General features: G+C 36.6%; 3 protein-coding genes across 4 annotated transcripts; all 3 read left to right on the top strand.

Moving 5' to 3' along the window:
• The first annotated feature begins 1,900 nt into the window (after positions 1-1,900).
• LOC140795277 (probable disease resistance protein At5g63020) lies at positions 1,901-5,911 on the top strand. 2 transcript variants are annotated; one of them, XM_073147761.1, is made up of 3 exons: positions 1,901-1,976; positions 2,774-2,860; positions 2,960-5,911. In XM_073147761.1, exon 3 carries the CDS (start codon positions 3,017-3,019, stop codon positions 5,816-5,818), a length of 2,802 nt encoding a protein of 933 aa, XP_073003862.1. In that variant the 5' UTR covers positions 1,901-1,976; positions 2,774-2,860; positions 2,960-3,016; the 3' UTR covers positions 5,819-5,911. The 2 variants fall into 2 exon arrangements, with proteins under 2 accessions (XP_073003862.1, XP_073003863.1); XM_073147762.1 differs by having other exon boundaries at positions 1,926-1,976; positions 2,704-2,860.
• Positions 5,912-8,673: 2,762 nt separating this feature from the next.
• On the top strand, positions 8,674-12,124 carry LOC140794689 (probable disease resistance protein At1g61300). Its single transcript, XM_073146818.1, has one exon. The coding sequence runs from the start codon at positions 9,094-9,096 to the stop codon at positions 11,950-11,952; it is 2,859 nt and encodes a 952-aa protein (XP_073002919.1). The 5' UTR covers positions 8,674-9,093; the 3' UTR covers positions 11,953-12,124.
• Positions 12,125-14,062: 1,938 nt separating this feature from the next.
• Positions 14,063-18,152, top strand: LOC140794690 (probable disease resistance protein At1g61300). Its single transcript, XM_073146820.1, has 3 exons — positions 14,063-14,134; positions 14,976-15,060; positions 15,166-18,152. Exon 3 carries the CDS (start codon positions 15,379-15,381, stop codon positions 18,016-18,018), a length of 2,640 nt encoding a protein of 879 aa, XP_073002921.1. The 5' UTR covers positions 14,063-14,134; positions 14,976-15,060; positions 15,166-15,378; the 3' UTR covers positions 18,019-18,152.
• The last annotated feature ends 277 nt before the right edge of the window (positions 18,153-18,429 follow it).

The raw sequence follows: 18,429 nt of genomic DNA, 5'->3' as shown, positions 1-18,429 counted from the left end.
AAAGGTACAAGTTTCAAATATTATATATTACGGATTTAATATACTTGAGATCCTCCAAAAATAATCCCTTGAAGACGGTCATTTTATTCTTAACAATCTTCTCGTTCTCTTTAATGCAAGTACGCGAAGCTCTATTTGCTTCATTGATGAGGTATTCCATTATACCTACATCTGAAGTACAAGCTCGTGAGTTTAACTTTTATACCTTACTTGCTTTCTTTTCTCTTTGATGTTAGTACAAGAATACCTGCGTTAATTGCCTCATATACACCTAACTAAGTCTAAGGGCATAAGTCTGCACCTAATTCTACTTAGAAAAAGATGAAAAAGAAAGAGTGCCCATCGAATCGTTTCATTCCTAACTAGACTTCCTCAATTTTCTTATTCTCTTTTTTTTATGTTCCCTTAACTTGCTTTCTATATAAATTATTCCATTACAACTAAGAATACTATGTCTATACCTGCATGGCATTGGCAGCCCTTGGTCGTTGAAGGCACATCAAAAGGCGTACTTGAATAGAGTTCACTCAGAAGGGACAGCTGCTGGTGAGCTTTTATTCTCTTCTTCAGTGATCATGATCTTTCTATCTTCTACTATTACTTGATAGAAAAAGCCTCTTCATTTTTATTTTATTTTCATCACTTTTTTCTCCGTCTCTTAACTGCAGGTCACCAATATATATTGTACTCATACGGAGAAGAGAAGAGGAAAAAAAGAAAAAATTAAAGAGCAGCATCCTTGATAATAAAAATAAAATATTAAATATTTTCATAAATCCAAAATTGTTTTAAATTGAAGTACTACCAATTTATATAATATATTCTGCAATAAAAAATATTAAATATTTTCATAAATCTAAAAATATAAATAATAAAATTCTTTTTATATTTTGAAAATAATAAATTTAAAATTTTTATAAAATATAAATAATCTCAACATCTCTAATTTTTTTATTGAAAATCTGTAAACAGTGAATCTCTTAATTTTTCTATAAAGACATCGTCATATCATAATTTTTTATCTTATAAAATTAAACAAAATAATAATAAATAAAAAGAAATAATTTTCAATTCAATAATTCTATTTTTAAATAATAAAAATTAAACAAAATATGAATAGGAATTTTTTTTTTGATTGCTTAATTAAAAATAATTTAATTTTCATATTCTAATCATAATCTGCAGAGATTTCGATACGTTCTATTATTGCATTATATTTCATTTTCTTCTTTTTGATAGGGCAACCTTTTCTTTTTTTTTTATCTCTTCTATATTCTCTTCTCTCTTTCTGCTCTTTTCTCTCTAATTTCTCTAAAAAATAATCTCTTTCTTTTTTTCTCATAATTTTGGTACTATAGCACTGCCCTCCTACCTACTCTTTTAAAATTATATGTACGGTTTTTTTTTCTAGGCCTATTTTTTATAGTTAAAAAATTATAATAAAAGTCATATTAGAATAGAGATGCTAATATCTTAAAATATACTTAAAATTTTAATTTAATTTAATCTGAATTATAAAATAAAAAAGATTAAATAAAATATTTTATTATCTTAATATTTATTTATTTATATTTTAAAATTTCTCGTTATTATGCAGCCCGAGAGGGCACAACCTTTGCACCTAATTCTGTTTAGAAAAAGCTAAAAAGAAAGAGTACCCATTATCTCATCCCTAGCTTACTTTCCTCAATCTGCTTATTATCTTTCATGCTATCATATATAGAGTATTCCACCACACGCAAGGGCACAACTTTGCACCTAATTCTATTAAAAAGCTTAAAAAAAGAGAGTACCCATTATCTTATCCCTAACTTACTTTCCTCAATGTGTTTATTCTCTATGCTTCCTACCTAAAGTATATATTGCATGGCATTGGCATTGGCATTGGCATTGTCGTTGGCATTGACATTGGCGTGGTAGTCAAAGGCAGATCAAAGCTTTGGCTCGCACTAATTGCCATCGACTCTCGGTAGCAGGTGAGTTTTTCTTCTCTTCTTAGATTCTTCGTTATCCACTGTCTAGCTACTTAAATAAAAAGAATTTCCTCCTTTATTTTTCCCTATTTTTTTTTATGGATCCGTTAAAGCAAGTCGTTAGAGCAATGATTTGATAAATTAAAAGGTATATAAGATATTTTACATACGTGACTAGATTAATTGATAAAAAATTAGAATTTAACTATTTTCTTATTACTTTTTTTAAGTGAACTTTTACCGATTGATTATTATTATAATTTTTTATAATAAAAAAATAGATAGCTAAAAAAAAGAAATAAAATATAACTAATTTATTTTTATAATTTAGAATAGTGATCGGTACTTCCGTTCATATGAGTTATGACCGATATTTTCGGTTAATTTTATTTAGTATCATTTAATTTAATCGTTTGATTATGAGAGAAAAATTAATAATTTTTATTAAATTATTTGTCAAGTCATTAACATAGAGAAAATATCATAAATGCTATTACCTTCTTTAAAATATTATAATTGTCGGTAAATTATTTTGACTCCCTAAAATTAGTATTATCGTCAGTTTTTAATAAGATGTTTTTAATAGATTATTATTAAAATTATTCTACATATTATTAAGTTCTAGAAGATGAATTTCACCTAGAACGATGTAATAATCCCTATCAGCCAAAGGTAAGAAATAACCTACACTAAAGTTCTCTAATTCTTTTATTCTCTCTTATGTTTATAGATTGCAAGAGAATCCCTAATAAAAAGTATTAATTCCATTACAACTCTGCATGGCTGCATGGCACTCGCAGCCCTTGATTGTTGAAGGCACATCAAAAGCCTGACTTGCGCTGTTGCGATCTATTGGTACTTCAGTGATCAGTCCGAAGGGGCAGCTGGTGAGATTTTCTTCTCTTCTTCGGTTATCATCTTCCATCTTCTACTATTACTTAATAAAAACACCCTCTTCTTTCACTTTTTTTTCTTTTCTAATATAGTGGTCAAGAGGAGAGGGGAAAAGAAGAAGAAGAGAGAGAGTCCCATTCTTGATATCCATGGAGCCTCTCTGTAAAGTTGCAGATGTTATCATGTCTCCGTTGTTCAACTTTGTGAAGCAACAGCTAAAGTATTTTATTAACGCTGCTGACAACATGAGGGACCTCGAAAGTAACACTCGGCGTTTGATCGCCAAGGAGAAAGATGCCCAAGTGGTGATCGAGGCTACTGAGAGGAAGGGGAAGACGCCAAGTCATCAATTGCTAGGGTGGTTGGATGAGGTGGAAGCTACCAAAGCCGACGTGGATGCGATGGTAGAGAAATATAAGGAGAGGTTCTTATGCCTCAATTGCTTCTCACCTAACTGTTGGTCAAACTACAGCCTCAGCAAAACTGCCGCCGAGAAGCTTGTGGAAGTGCGAAGGTTGTTAGAGGAAGGCGAAAAGCTATCACCGACACAAGCAGCGCTGACACCGGCGCAGTCTCTTGCCCGGGAGGAGCCTATGCTGCCATCATCTCCAAATCCAAATCTTGAAGAAGCTCTCCGCTGCATTAAAGAGGATCAAGAGGTGGGGATGATCGGAATTTGGGGCATGGGTGGTGCAGGGAAGACCCACCTTTTGAAACAAATCAACAACTTCTTAAAAGGCGACTCTGCTTTTGAACCGGTGATCTTGGTCACAGCTTCTCAATCATGTACAACAGAAACAATTCAGATGCAGATCGTCACGAATCTGAATCTACAGCAATCAAATGATGCTACGGAACAACGTAACATCATCTTTAAATTCCTCAAAAATAAAAGTTTCGTCCTGCTGTTGGACGACCTTTGGGCGCGACTTGATCTGCAGGATGTTGGAATCCCATTTCCACTCGGAGTGGTCGGCGAATGCACGCGCAAGGTGGTCTTGACCACACGATTAGAGACTGTTTGCGGTGACATGGAGGTGAGGCGGACGATCAAAATGGAGTGTTTGAACTACGACGATGCATTGAAGCTCTTCCTGGACAAGGTCGGCACGGAAACCATCAACTCTCATCCTCGCATCCCTAGCCTTGCAGAAGATGTCGTCAAGGAATTGGAGGGCTTGCCCCTGGCTCTTATCACAATCGGCCGGTCCATGTACCCGAAGAAGGATCCAAAACAATGGGAATATGCCATCAATCTACTCAAGAAGTCACGACTCCACGAGGTCGAAAAACACTCACCTGAGGATCTTCAAAATAGTACTTTTTATAGATTAAAGTTCAGCTATGATAACTTGAAGTCTGACACCTTGAGAGAGTGTTTCTTGTCTTGCTCCATGTGGCCCGAGGATTTTCTTATCAAAAAGGAAGAAGACCTCATCAAATGCTGGATGGGATTAGGCTTAATAGAAGTGTTTGACCACATTGCGGATGCTTATAACACCGGACACGAGCTGATCGGCGACTTGATTGGGGCATGCTTATTAGAGGATCATGAAGGAGTATTTCCTAGTGTGAGGATGCATGATGTGTTACGCGATATGGCGTTGTGGATAGTACACGACCAGGGGAAGAACAAGAACAAATGGATGGTCTTTGAACATGAGGCTCCACGTGACCAGGAAATTTGGCATAAAGCAGAAAGGATAACGTTGATAGAGAGTAAAATTGAAGCACTTCCTCCTATTGCAACTGCACCCTCTTCATCCAAACTCACCACTTTGATGCTTTCAGGTAACCGTAAATTGAGAGAGCTTGGAGATAATTTCGGAGCTCTAGTTGCACTCACATATCTTGACCTCTCCTTGTGTGGATTTGTTCATTTTCCCAAAGAGATATGTGGGTTGGTCCAGCTCCAATACCTCAACCTTGCACATAATAGAATGCCATCTCTCCCTGAGGAGCTGGGATCTCTTGTCAATCTCAAATTCCTGATTTTACGGGATACTGGAATTCATGCTATACCTCAAGGTGTTATTGCAAAACTCAAGTCTTTGCAGGTTCTCGACTTATATCACTCATGGGGGACTATTGATAAATATTTGACCGATTTGGCATCACAACTGTTGGAAGAGTTAGAGTGCTTAAACAATCTAAAAGGTCTTGGAATTTGCATAGAAGATACATCGCAACTCAATAGACTTGTTGAGTTGCCCAATGTATCTGTCCGGTGGCTTTTTATAAGCACTCTAGAGAATTCCACTTCCTTCTCGTTGTCGACTAGCTTCTTGGGGGACAAGCAAATCCAGATAAACTTAGCTGAAATTAGGTTTATTAATTGCAATGTGACCCAAGTGGTGCTTGAAGGTAACCATCAACACCCCACATGTCATCTTCGGGCACTTGAGACATTCAAAATTGAAGGTTTGCACTGTTTAGAAGAGATAATATGGAAGGGAGTAGTTCCCGAGGAGCTGTTTCAGGCTCTTCGTGAGTTATATGTAAGTGGTTGTGACAATCTGAAGAGCATTTCATGGGTTTTGCATCTCCCGTGCCTTACGTCACTAATGGCACAAGATTGTTCTAGTATGAGGGAACTAATTGCAGATACAGTAGAAAAGGAAGAAGAGAAAGAAATCACATCGACTCCTACTTTCCGTTGCCTCAGAGAGATATATTTAGAATATCTACCAGAGATGGTTTCCATTTGTCACTCCGCATTCGCTTTCCCGGCGTTATGTTGTATCTATGTCCACTACTGTCCGAAATTGAAGAAGCTCCCATTCCGACCAGGTAATATCCCGAGTAAATTACTGGTCGCTTCTTATTCCAAAGGATGGTGGGAAGGTTTAGAGTGGGAAGACAGCAGTGTCAAAACTTCCATCCAATTGTTTGACAAAGAGGAACGCGAGGTAAGTGAGTCAAAGAGGCTAATATTCTGCGTTCTCCCCTAGATATTACTGTTGGGGTTGATTTATTCTCTTTTATATCGATCTCTGGCATCCATTGTCATGATTTATTTTTAAAACAGAGAATGGTTTAATTTATGCTTTGATTTGCAGTGGTTTTCTGATCTCAAAAAAGGTCATTTTCATGCCACAGGCAAGTATCTCTGTAATTCTAGAAGAGTAATAAAATGGTATTGACGTCTCCACTACAGTCTAGTCCACAGCATAAGATAATAGTCAAATCATTTCTACTCATATTTTACAACAACTTTGTCATGTTATATATGTTCCTATAATTAATATGAATTATTTTGGGGGGAAAAGAACACGACATAACTGAGAGTTACTTAATGTTGTAGAAGATTATATATAGATATACATTAAATTGGTATTAGAGCACAAGAGTAAATTGCAGTCTATTCGTGGTGTTAGAGTGGGAGGACAACAGTGTCAGAACTTTGGTCCAACGTTTCTACGAAGAAAAAGATGAGGATACTTCTACTGAGAACGAAGAGGAGGAGACCTCTACTGAGAGCAATGTATGAAGCTTAGTTTGTAGGAGGTAGCAGTGTTTTAATTATCTGATTTTAGTTTCCTTTTTTAATTTCCCTATAGTTGCACAACTCATTAATTTCCATTATATAACTCTCTTTCCTCGTTATCTTAATAAATTTCTAATTGGGGGTATTATATGCTCAATCCTTTTGTCATAGATAAACTGGGGAAACAGATCGTGTCTTGTCATTAGTAAGAAATGTTATAAATATTGCGGGTATTTAACACTGATCTCATTGCCTACTGATTAGAAAGAGATGGCTCACCTAACGCATGCATAATTTTTAATTTCATTTGCACCAGAGCTTGAAGCAGACGAACTGAGCGCCCCTAGCTTGCGAAAAACAGAGGGGAATTCAGAGCACGTCTCATAACAAAAGTAATAAATAAAAAGAAAAGACAGAATATCGGCAATAATGATGTGCAAGTTTTAGGAGATTTACTGCATCTCGATCCCATTTTTCTCAAACCAGGAAGATAGTGCTTTGACCTTCCACTATTTTTCGTTTTTTTGCTTTCCTCTTCTATTTTTTATTAGCACTTCTTTCCTACCTTAGAATTATTTATCAATGCATTTGATAAAAGATCTCACGGTTAAAATTCTTAAGAGTATAATAGGAATAGAAGATATTATCTATTCAGTATATAATTATTATTATTTAAATATTATTATCTTGTATATTATTTTTTTATAATTATATTATCTTAATATTTTATCAAGTAAAAAATATATATATCATTAACTGAGAGTAATTTATATATATATATATATATATATATATATATCAAAATAAAAATATTGATATCTTTTATAATTAACTGAAAGTAATCTCTAAATAGCCAGTAGCATTTAGCATCTTACACCGTTGAAGAGGAGAGCATCAATAATTGGTGAGAATAGTTGTAATACGCCATCTTTATTTCCTTCTCTCTTTTTTTTTGCCTCGATCTCTTATAGCGAGTCATTAGTTAATATAGTCGTCATCTAGAGAAGAGAAGAGGGAAAAGAAAACGAGTTCGATCATTGATATCCATGGAGCTTCTTAGTAAAGTTGTAGACGTCATTGTGTCTCCATTGTTCAATTTCGAGATGTGGTAGATAACTTGTCCGTTTAAAGCCGACGGCAACATGAAAGCCCTTGAAAGTGCCATCCAACATTGATAATGTCGTCTTAGTAGGGATCTATGCTACTGAGAAGAAGGGAGAGAGGGGAGACGCCAACTCGATCGTCATTTGCAAGCGTGGTTGAATGAGGTGGAAGCATGTCTTGATCACTAAGTTGAACTATCATTTAAGAAATTATTAAATAATTTTATTCATAATGATTATTTAGTGTTGGAGTTGACAGCATAACCAAGGTGATCATAGACAATGGTACCTACTAACTTTATTAAAATTATTTGTACCGAATTAATCACTTTTTTCAATCACTCACAAGCTAGAAGGTTAAATATGGACTAAACGAAGGGCTAACCCTTCCTAAATATAGAAACACTTAAGTCTTACTAAGTTTTAGCCAATATAAGAAACTATATAGTCTAGACTTCAAGCTATATGCATTACTAAACAATTGTTTCAAATTAAACGCCGTTAAAACTTGCTCTAAACCGTTGCACTACCAAACAATTTTCTCCACAACGATTGTTTAGGGTTAGAGTTGATTCCATGAGCTCCTTAGTCGTAAGAAAAGGTACATAAAAGAACCACTAGAATTGGTTGTTACCGAATTGCACATTTTATCACATATTCTCATCCCATCCAATCGATGTTGTGCATCGTCTACAACGCTCGCACTAATTAAGAGCATCTCCAGCCAAACTCCATTATTAGTTGCAAATTTGAAGCTAGCGACACTACACTAGGGCCCAACCAAAAAAATAGAGCTCGGTTCTATTTTTTTTTAGATTTTTAATATTTTTTAGCTTTGCCTAATAAGTATTTAATTCAACACTTTTTATTCTATATGTATTCTTAATTAAAATAGTATCATTCGAAAGGTCTCATCGAGACCTTTAAAATAAGTCTAATATTAAATTATTTTAATTTTTTTATTTATAAAATAAATATTATTATTATTATTTAAAATATATATGTTCTAAAATATAATGACTCAAAATTATTTTCTAATGTAATATATTATTTTCTTTCTCTCCTTTAATCTTCATCTTCCATCTTCAAGCTACTTAATTAAAAAAATAACCTACAACTTGGCATTTTTTATTTTTTCCAATGCAGGAATGGGGTGAGCCAGAAACAGTTGTATTGCTGCAACTTAACATTTTTTATTTTTTCCAATGCAGGAATGGGGTGAGCCAGAAATTTATTGCTGCAACTTGGCATGTGAGCCAGAAACAGTTGTATTACTGCAACTTGGCATTTTTTATTTTTTCCAATGCAGGAATGGGGTGAGCCAGAAACAGTTGTATTGCTGCAACTTGGTATTTTTTATTTTTTCCAATGCAAGAATGGGGTGAGCCAGAAACAGTTGTATTGCTGCAACTTGGTATTTTTTATTTTTTGTGCAGACCTACAACTTTACAAATTTGAATGATTACTTATTTGTTCTCTTGTGAAATAAGAAAATCATTACTTAATTGATTAGAAATGGCCGGCCAACCTATCGCATCGAGTGCGAGGTCTAAATTGAGTACCTAACTCCAAAGCATCTTCTCGTATAGCTTCCTCATCTTGCTTCTTGGCCTCTCTCCCTCTTCCGTTGATTTCTATGGAGCTTCTCAGTAAAGTCGCAGACCTTGCCCTGGCTCCCTTGTTCAATTTCGTGATGCGGCAGCTAACGTATCCGTTTAAAGCTAGCGACAACGTCAGAGACCTGCAAAACGCCCACCGACGTTTGCTCAACAAGAAGGACGACATCAAAGAAAAGATCGAGATAGCTGAAAGGAATGGCCAGAGACAAACTCATCAAGTACAATGGTGGCTGGATGAGGTGGAAACTACCAAAACCCAAGTGGATGCGATACTAGAGAAATATACCCAAAGGTGCTTATGCTTCAATCGTTTCTCACCTAATTGTTGTTCAAACTACACCATCGGCAAAACTGCCGCCAAGAAGCTTCTGGATGTGCAAAAGTTGTTAGATTATGAAACAAAGGAGGAGGTAGCCATAACACCGGTGCCGCCTCCTGTCCAGGAGGTGTCTGTGCCTACCACATCAACATCATCTTCGTTTGCAAATCCAAATCTTGAAGAAGCACTCCGCTGCATTAAAGAGGATCAAGAGGTGGGAATGATCGGGATTTGGGGCATGGGTGGTGTAGGGAAGACCCACCTTTTGAAACAAATCAACAACTCCTTTATTGGCGACTCTGCTTTTAATCACGTGATCTTCGTCACAGCTTCTCAATCATGTACAACAGAAACAATTCAGAAGCAGATCGTCGAGATTCTGAACCTGCAGCAACACGAGGATGTGTCGAGACAAGGTGACATCATCTTCAATTTCCTGAGGAATAAAAGTTTCCTCATGCTTTTGGACGACCTTTGGGGGCGACTTGATCTGCAGGTTGTTGGAATCCCATTTCCGCTTGGGATGGTCGAGGGATGCAAGCGCAAGGTGGTGTTGACGACGCGATCAATAAATGTTTGTGGCAAGATGGAAGTGAGAAAGAAGATCAGAGTGAAGTGTCTGAACGATGACGAGGCATGGAGCCTCTTCCTGGAAAAGGTTGGCGAGGAAACCATCAGCTCTCATCCTCTCATACCACGCCTTGCAAAAGAGGTCAGCGAGGAGTTGGAGGGCTTGCCACTGGCTCTAATCACTACCGGTCGAGCTATGTACGAGAAGAAGGATCCACGAGAATGGGAATATGCAATTGACCTACTTAAGAAGTCGCTACTCGATGAAGTCGAGGATCAAGAAGGGAGTACTTTTTATAGATTAAAGTTCAGTTATGATAGCTTGACGTCTGACATCTTGAGAGAAAGTTTCTTGTCCTGCTCCATGTGGCCCGAGGATTGGTGGATCGACAAGGGAGACCTCATCGAATGCTGGATGGGATTAGGCTTAATAAAAGAGTTTGATTCCACATCAGAAGCATATAACACCGGGCACACTCTGATCAGGTACCTCACAGGGGCATGCTTATTAGAGGAGAGTGAAAGAATAGTTACGGCAGGCTTATCAGAGGAGAGTGAAAGAATTGTTCCTACGGTGAGGATGCATGATGTGTTACGCGATATGGCATTGTGGATAACACACGACGAGGGGAAGAACAAGAACAAATGGATGGTCTTTAAACATGAGGCTCCACGTGACAGGGAAATTTGGAGTAAAGCAGAAAGGATAACGTTGATGCAGAGTAATATTAAAGCACTTCCTCCTATTGCAACTACACCCTGCTCATCCAAACTCACCACTTTGATGCTTTCAAGTAACCATAAATTGAGAGAGCTTGGAGATAATTTCGGAGCTCTAGTTGCACTCACATATCTTGACCTCTCCTCGTGTGGATTTGTTCACTTTCCCAAAGAGATATGTGGGTTGGTCCAGCTCCGATACCTCAACCTTGCAGATAATAAAATGCCGTCTCTCCCTGAGGAGCTGGGATCTCTTGTCAATCTCAAGTTCCTGATTTTACGGGATACTGGAATCCATACTATACCACAGGGTGTTATTGCAAAACTCAAGTCTTTACATGTTCTCGACTTACATCAAACATTCGGGAGTGTTAGTGCTGAAAAAATGACCTATTTCGCTTCACCACTGTTGGAAGAGCTAGAGTGCTTATACGATCTAAAAGGTCTTGGAATTTGCGTACAAGGTAAATCACAATTCGATAAACTAATTGAGTTGTTTAACATATCAATTCGGTGGCTTGGTATAAGCAATCTAGAGAATTCCACTTCCTTCTCCTTGTCGACTAGCTTCCTTGGGGACAAACAAATTCAGATGAACTTAGCTAAACTTTGTTTTACGAAGAGCTATGTGACCCAGTACATCGTGATTGAAGGTAACCATCAACAACCCACATGGCAACTTCGAGCGCTTGAGAACCTCTATTTTCATAAGATGCACGGCTTAGAAGAGATAATATGGAAGGGAGTAGTTCCCAAGGAGCTGTTTCGGGCTCTACGCTTCCTAAATGTAGTTGATTGTGACAAGTTGAAGAGCATTTCATGGATTTTGCATCTCCCGTGCCTTATGGAACTACGGGTAATTCGATGTTCTAGCATGAGGGAACTAATTGCAGATACAGTAGAAAAGGAAGAAGAGAAAGAAATCACGTCGACTGCTACTTTCCCTTGCCTCAGGGAGATAGAGTTGGAAGATCTGCCAGAGATGGTTTCCATTTGCCACTCCGCATTCGCTCTCCCCGCATTACAAAATATTTATATTCTACATTGTCTGAAATTGAAGAAGCTCCCATTCCGACCAGGTAACATCTCGAGCAAATTAAGGTCTATTGAATGTTCCAGAGTATGGTGGGAAGATTTAGAGTGGGAAGACAGCAGTGTCAAAACTTCCCTCCGACCGTTTTACAAAGACATTGAAATCAAAGAAAGGTTACGGGTGGCGAAGTTGGTACAATCCGCAGCTCTCGAGTTTATAGCAAATCATATATAGTGTGTAACAATATAGAAATATAAAATTTATTGTTTTTTAAAATAATTTAAGATTTTAAGTAGTTTATGAGTTAATAAATATCTTAGTTTTTCTTTTTTAACATCTCTGTTATTAAAACAGCTAATTGTATTATAAAACGTTGGAGCTTTTAATTCCATCTGCGTTACATGCATGACGAATGATTGATTGAGTGGAGTTAGCAGTGTAGTATGGACAGAAAAGGAGGCGAAAAAGAATTCTTCTACCGAGTTCCTACGCGGTAAGTTTTAGTTATGAGATATTTATTATATAGTCCGTCGTTAGGATCCCACCAATGATAAAACTTCATTTTTTTTTTGTGGGAAAAGAAAAGAAAACTCCTGATGCATCAAATTTCTCTAAAAGAGAAGATTAAAAATTCTCTTACCTTTTCCCTTTCTACATAGATGACTGCGTTCTGCGTCACTCATGCATATAAATTGTGCCATTAAAACCAAATAATGCAATCGAGATGAGAGACATCAACTCAAGATCTGTAAAAGTGGTTCATCTTCAATTTTTGTAATAATTATTTGGAATTTTTTACATAATTATCACCAAAATTATCAGTATTTTTTTTAAAAATGTCATTCAGTTGTTAAATATAGCTGACTAGTAACGTTTAAAGCTAAACCTAGATTTATAAAATACTATTTTTTTTTTCATTCTGTAAATTGCTTAAAAATTGTTCGATAGCTATCAAAGAACTTAGTGATGTATATATTCTTTAAAAAATTCATAAATAACAACCTAGAATTTTACTATATTATAAAGAAAAACCTTCTCCTTTTCTATTTGCAATTAGACTATTCACAGTCGGGAATTCATAACATTTTGTGCCGAGCTGCGTTGAGTGTTTAAATCGTAATAGGTATTAGATTTGGGCTGTGTTAAGTGTGTCGCACGATGTACTCAATAGTCTAAATTAAAAAAAAGATTTAATATAAATTGCGAAACCCAACTTAATTCAAAAACTTAAACTATTAAATTATTATTTTTGGCAATGTGAAATTAAACTAATTGTTCATTACTCTTTGAGAATTGAGATATACTCAACATTGCGATTGTGAGATGAGCTGCTTTCTGCTTTCTGCGACCTTACTAAGGCGTCAAAAAATATCACAAACAAAAAATCGTAACCAACATTGAGAGAGAAGGGATTCTACCATGGCCGCTTCTCTCGAGTTCTACTGCGAAGAAGGCAGAGTTCAAAATGCAACGGCTCTGGGAGACCCTATAACCACAACTTTCTGCCTTTAAAACTCTAAATTTGGGTGAAACGATTTATAAACTCGGCTCAAACTCGACTCGCTTCTAACTCAGATCGAGCTCACTCGTTCTATAAGCAAGCCTGAATTGAGCAAAATCCCCATTCCGGTTAAGCTCAAGCTCGATTAGGAATAATTAAAGGGGAAAAAAAAATACAAATTACATCTCCAGTCAAAATTCCAATTGGCTAGCAGATGATTATTTTAACAATAGAATGACAAAAATATTTTATTATTTTACATCAACGAATTAGAAAAGATTTTTCTTTTCTTAAAAATCTCCTTTGTTCTATGCTTGTTTCACTTCAATCTTTCATATTTTTATATTTTAAACATTTTAAAAATTCAAAATAAATACAGATAAAATAATTAAGAGCTTAAAAATATTAACATTAACCTACCTCTACCGATAGATAATTTTATATTAATATAATTAATATATTTCAGACCCTCTAAAGATAATCCCTTTGAAATCAATCATTTTATTCCTCGCATATGCTGGCCAATTTTCTCCTTCACTTTTTTTTTATAATGAGGTATTCCATTATGCCTCCATTTAAAGATGCAACTTTCCACTTTATACCTTACTTCATTCATCAACTTTTTATCTTTTTTAATGCTAGTAAAAGAATCCCTTGTTTGCTTCATGTTATCATATATTGAGTATTTCACCACACGCAAGGGCACAACTTTGCACCTAATTCTCTTTAGAAAAAGCTAAAAAGAAAGAGTACTCTTATCTTATCCCTAACTTACTTTCCTCAATTTGCTTATTCTCTTTGCTACCTATCTAAACTATATATTACATGGCATTGCCATTGGTGTGGTAGTGAAAGGCATATCAAAACTCTGGCTCGCACTATTTGCCATGGACTCTTGGTATGGTATGGTAGCAGGTGAGTTTTTCTTTTCTTGTTAAACTTTTCGTCATCCTTTTCTAGAGTCTTAAATAAAAAGAAACATCTCATTTATTTTTTCCTATTTTTTTTTATCATTAGAGTAATGATTCGATACTAACTAATCACTTATTAAAAATAATTTTTATCTATTGATAAATTAAAAGATATATAAGATATTTTACATATATGAATAGATTAATCGATAAAAAATGGAACTTAAGTTTTTTCTCATCGCTTATCCTTATAATTATTTTCTTAATAATAATAGGAGCGTCAACTTTTAATAATTTATTTTTATTTTTATTTTTCTAAAAAAAGTAGACAGCTAAAATAGAGAAATAAAATATGACTAATTTATTTTTATAATTTAGAAAAGTGATAAGTTTTTTCTGATACTTTCGATTAATTTTATTTAGTATTATTTAATCTTAACTTTCAATTAAAGGAGAGAAATTAATAATTTTTATTAAATCATTTGCTAAGTCATTAATATAGTCGGCAGAAGAAAATATCATAAATGCTATTAATTGTTGGTAAATTATTTTGACTCTCCCAAAATTAGTATTATCCTCAGTTTTTAATAAAATATTTTTTAACAGATTATTATTAAAATTAACCTACATATATAGATTGAATATATTACTAAGTTCTAGAAGAGGAATTTTAATTAGAACGATAAGTAATAATCCCTATCAAACAAAGGTAAGAAATAATCAACACTAAAGTTCTTCAAATTTTTTATTCTCTCTTATGTTTGTAAATTGCAAGAGAATCCCTAACTTGCTTCCCATATGAAAGTATTAATTCCATTACAACTATACCTGCATGGCATTGGCAGCCCTTGATTGCTGAAGGCACACCAAAAGCCTGACTTGCTGTTGCGATCTCTTGGTACTTCAGAGTTCAGTCCGGTGGGGCGGCTGGTGAGCTTTTCTTCTCTTCTTCAGTTATCATCTTCCATCTTCTGCTATTACTTGATAAAAACACACTCTTCATTTTTTCCCCCATTTTTTTCTTTTCTAATATAGTCGTCAAGAGAAGAGGGGAGAGAGAAGAGAGAGAGAGAGAGAGAGAGAGAGAGAGAGAGAGAGAGAGAGAGAGAGAGAGAGAGAGAGAGAGAGAGAGAGTCCCATTCTTGATATCCATGGAGCATCTCTATAAAGTTGCAGAAGTCATCCTGTCTCCGTTGTTCAAACTTGGAGAAGCAACATCTAAAGTATTGTATTAACGCTGCTGACAACATGAGGGCCCTCGAAAGTGCCGAGAAGAAATTGGTTGCCAAGGAGAAAGATATCAAAAAAATGATCGAGATAGCGGAGAGGAATGGCCAGCGACCAACTAATCAATCATCAGACTGGTTAGCTGAGGTGGAAGATACCAAAGCCCAAGTTGATGCGATGGTAGAGAAATATAAGCAGAGGTTCTTGTGCTTCAAATGCTCCTCACTTAACTGTTGTTCAAACTATAGCCTTAGCAAAACTGCTGCCGAGAAGCTTGTGGATGTGCAAAGGTTGTTAGATGAAGGCGAAAAGCTTGCACCGGCGCCGTCTCATGTACAGGAGGAGCCTATGCTGACATCATCTCCAAATGCATATCCAAACCTTAAAAATGTTCTCCGCTATATTAAAGATGATCCAGTGGGGATTATCGGAATTTGGGGCATGGGTGGCGTAGGAAAGACCCACCTTTTGAAACAAATCAACAACTCCTTTATTAACGACTCTGCTTTCGATGTTGTGATCTTCGTCACAGCTTCTCAATCATGTACGACAGAAACAATTCAAAAGCAGATCGTCAAGCACCAGAAACTACAGGAACCAAAGGATGTTACAGAACAGCAAGACATCATCTTCAAGTTCTTCAAAAATAAAAGTTTCCTCCTGTTGTTGGATGACCTCTGGGGCCGACTTGATCTGCAGGATATTGGAATCCCATTTCCACTCGGCGTGGTCGGCAAATGCACGCGCAAGGTGGTCTTGACCACACGATTAGAGACTGTTTGTGGTGACATGGAGGTGAGGCGGACGATCAAAATGGAGTGTTTGAACTACGACGATGCATTGAAGCTCTTCCTGGACAAGGTCGGCACGGAAACTATCAACTCTCATCCTCGCATCCTAAGCCTTGCAGAAGATGTCGTCAAGGAATTGGAGGGCTTGCCCTTGGCTCTTATCACAACCGGTCGGTCCATGTACCCGAAGAAGGATCCAAAACAATGGGAATATGTCATCAATCTACTCAATAAGTCACGACTCGACGAGGTCGAAAAACACTCACCTGAGGATCTTCAAGATAGTACTTTTTATAGATTAAAGTTCAGTTATGATAACTTGAAGTCTGACACCTTGAGAGAGTGTTTCTTGTCTTGCTCCATGTGGCCCGAGGATTTTGGTATCAAAAGGGAAGACCTCATCGAATGCTGGCTGGGATTAGGCTTAATAAAAGAGTTTGACCACATACCGGATGCTTATAACACCGGACACGATCTGATCGGCAACTTGATAGGGGCATGCTTATTAGAGGATCATGAAGCAACATATCCTAGTGTGAGGATGCATGATGTGTTACGCGATATGGCATTGTGGATAGCATGCGACAACGGGAAGAAGAACAAATGGATTGTTCCTCGAGGTGATGCACCACGAGACCAACAAAATTGGCACGAGGCAGAAAGGATATCGTTGATGAGGAGTGAAATCCAAGAACTTCCTCCCATTGCAACTGTACCCTCTTCATCCAAACTCACCACTTTGATGCTTTCAGGTAACCGTAAATTGAGAGAGCTTGGAGATAATTTCGGAGCTCTACTTGCACTCACATATCTTGACCTCTCCTCGTGTGGATTTGCTCATTTTCCCAAAGAGATATGTGGGTTGGCCCAGCTCCGATACCTCAACCTTGCATATAATGAAATGTCTTCTCTCCCTGAGGAGGTGGGATCTCTTGTCAATCTCAAGTTCCTGATTTTAAGGTATAATAGAATCCGTACCATACCCCAGGGTGTTATTGCAAAACTCAAGTCTTTGCAGGTTCTGGACTTAGGTCGATACCGGAGGCCTACTGATGAAAAGTTATCCGATTTGGCATCACAACTGTTGGAAGAGTTAAAGTGCTTAAACAATCTAAAAGGTCTTGGAATTTGCATAGATTCATCATCGCAACTCGATAGACTTGTTGAGTTGCCCAATGAACCAGTCAGGTGGCTTGGTATAAGCAATCTAGAGAATTCCACTTCCTTCTCATTGTCGACTACTTTCTTGGGGGATGAGCAAATCCAGATAAACTTAGCTGAACTTTGTTTAATTGATAGCAATGTGACCCAAGTGGTGATTGAAGGTAACCATCAACACCCCACATGGCATCTTCGGGCACTTGAGATACTCAGAATTGAAGGTTTGCGCTGTTTAGAAGAGATAATATGGAAGGGAGTAGTTCCCAAGGAGCTGTTTCAGGCTCTTCGCGATTTAACTATATTTTCTTGTCATAGGTTGAAGAACATCTCATGGGTTTTGCATCTCCCGTGCCTTATGACAGTAGTGGTACATAATTGTTCTAGTATGAGGGAACTAATTGCAGATACAGTAGAAAAGGAAGAAGAGAAAGAAATCACGTCGACCCGTACTTTCGCTTGCCTCAGGGAGATAGAGTTAGAAGATCTGCCAGAGATGGTTTCCATTTGCCACTCCGCATTCGCCCTCCCTGCATTAAATAAGATCATTGTCTTCAAGTGTCCGAAGTTGAAGAAGCTCCCATTCCGAGCAGATAACATCCCGAGCAAATTAAAATCCATTTATGGTTTCGAAGGATGGTGGGAACGTTTAGAGTGGGAAGACAGCAGTGTCAAATCTTCCCTCCAACCATTTTACAAAGACCGGGAATAATTGTCAGAGGGGCTACTCTTCTCTTCTCTTGGGCCTGATAGATATTTCTGTTGCCGTTGATTTATTCTCTTTTATATCGATCTCTGTCATCCCTTGTCATGATTTATTTTTAAAACAGATAATGGTTTAATTTATGCTTTGATTTGCTGTGATTTTCTGATCTAAAAAAAAAGGTCATTTTCATGCCACAGGCAAGTATCTTTGTAATTCTACAAGAATAATAAAATGGTATTGATGTCTCCACTACAGTCTAGTCTACAGCATAAGATAATAGTCAAATCATTTCTACTCATATTTTACAACAAGTCATATTTACAAAAACTTTGTCATGTTATAGATGTTCCTATAATTAATAAGAGTTTCTTTTTTTTTTTTGTGGAGAAGAACACGACATAACTGAGAGTTAGTTAA

This window comes from Typha latifolia, chromosome 9 (genome assembly GCF_019914945.1).
Source record: "Typha latifolia isolate L0001 chromosome 9, TyphaL0001v2, whole genome shotgun sequence".
In the NCBI taxonomy this organism is placed as follows: Eukaryota; Viridiplantae; Streptophyta; class Magnoliopsida; order Poales; family Typhaceae; genus Typha; species Typha latifolia.
This window is presented reverse-complemented; position numbering and strand designations above follow the sequence as displayed.

Excerpts from the sequence above, each read along its gene's own strand:
- LOC140794690 (XM_073146820.1), top strand. The coding sequence starts at position 15,379 with ATGAGGGCCCTCGAAAGTGCCGAGAAGAAATTGGTTGCCAAGGAGAAA.
- LOC140795277 (XM_073147761.1), top strand. The coding sequence starts at position 3,017 with ATGGAGCCTCTCTGTAAAGTTGCAGATGTTATCATGTCTCCGTTGTTC.
- LOC140794689 (XM_073146818.1), top strand. The coding sequence starts at position 9,094 with ATGGAGCTTCTCAGTAAAGTCGCAGACCTTGCCCTGGCTCCCTTGTTC.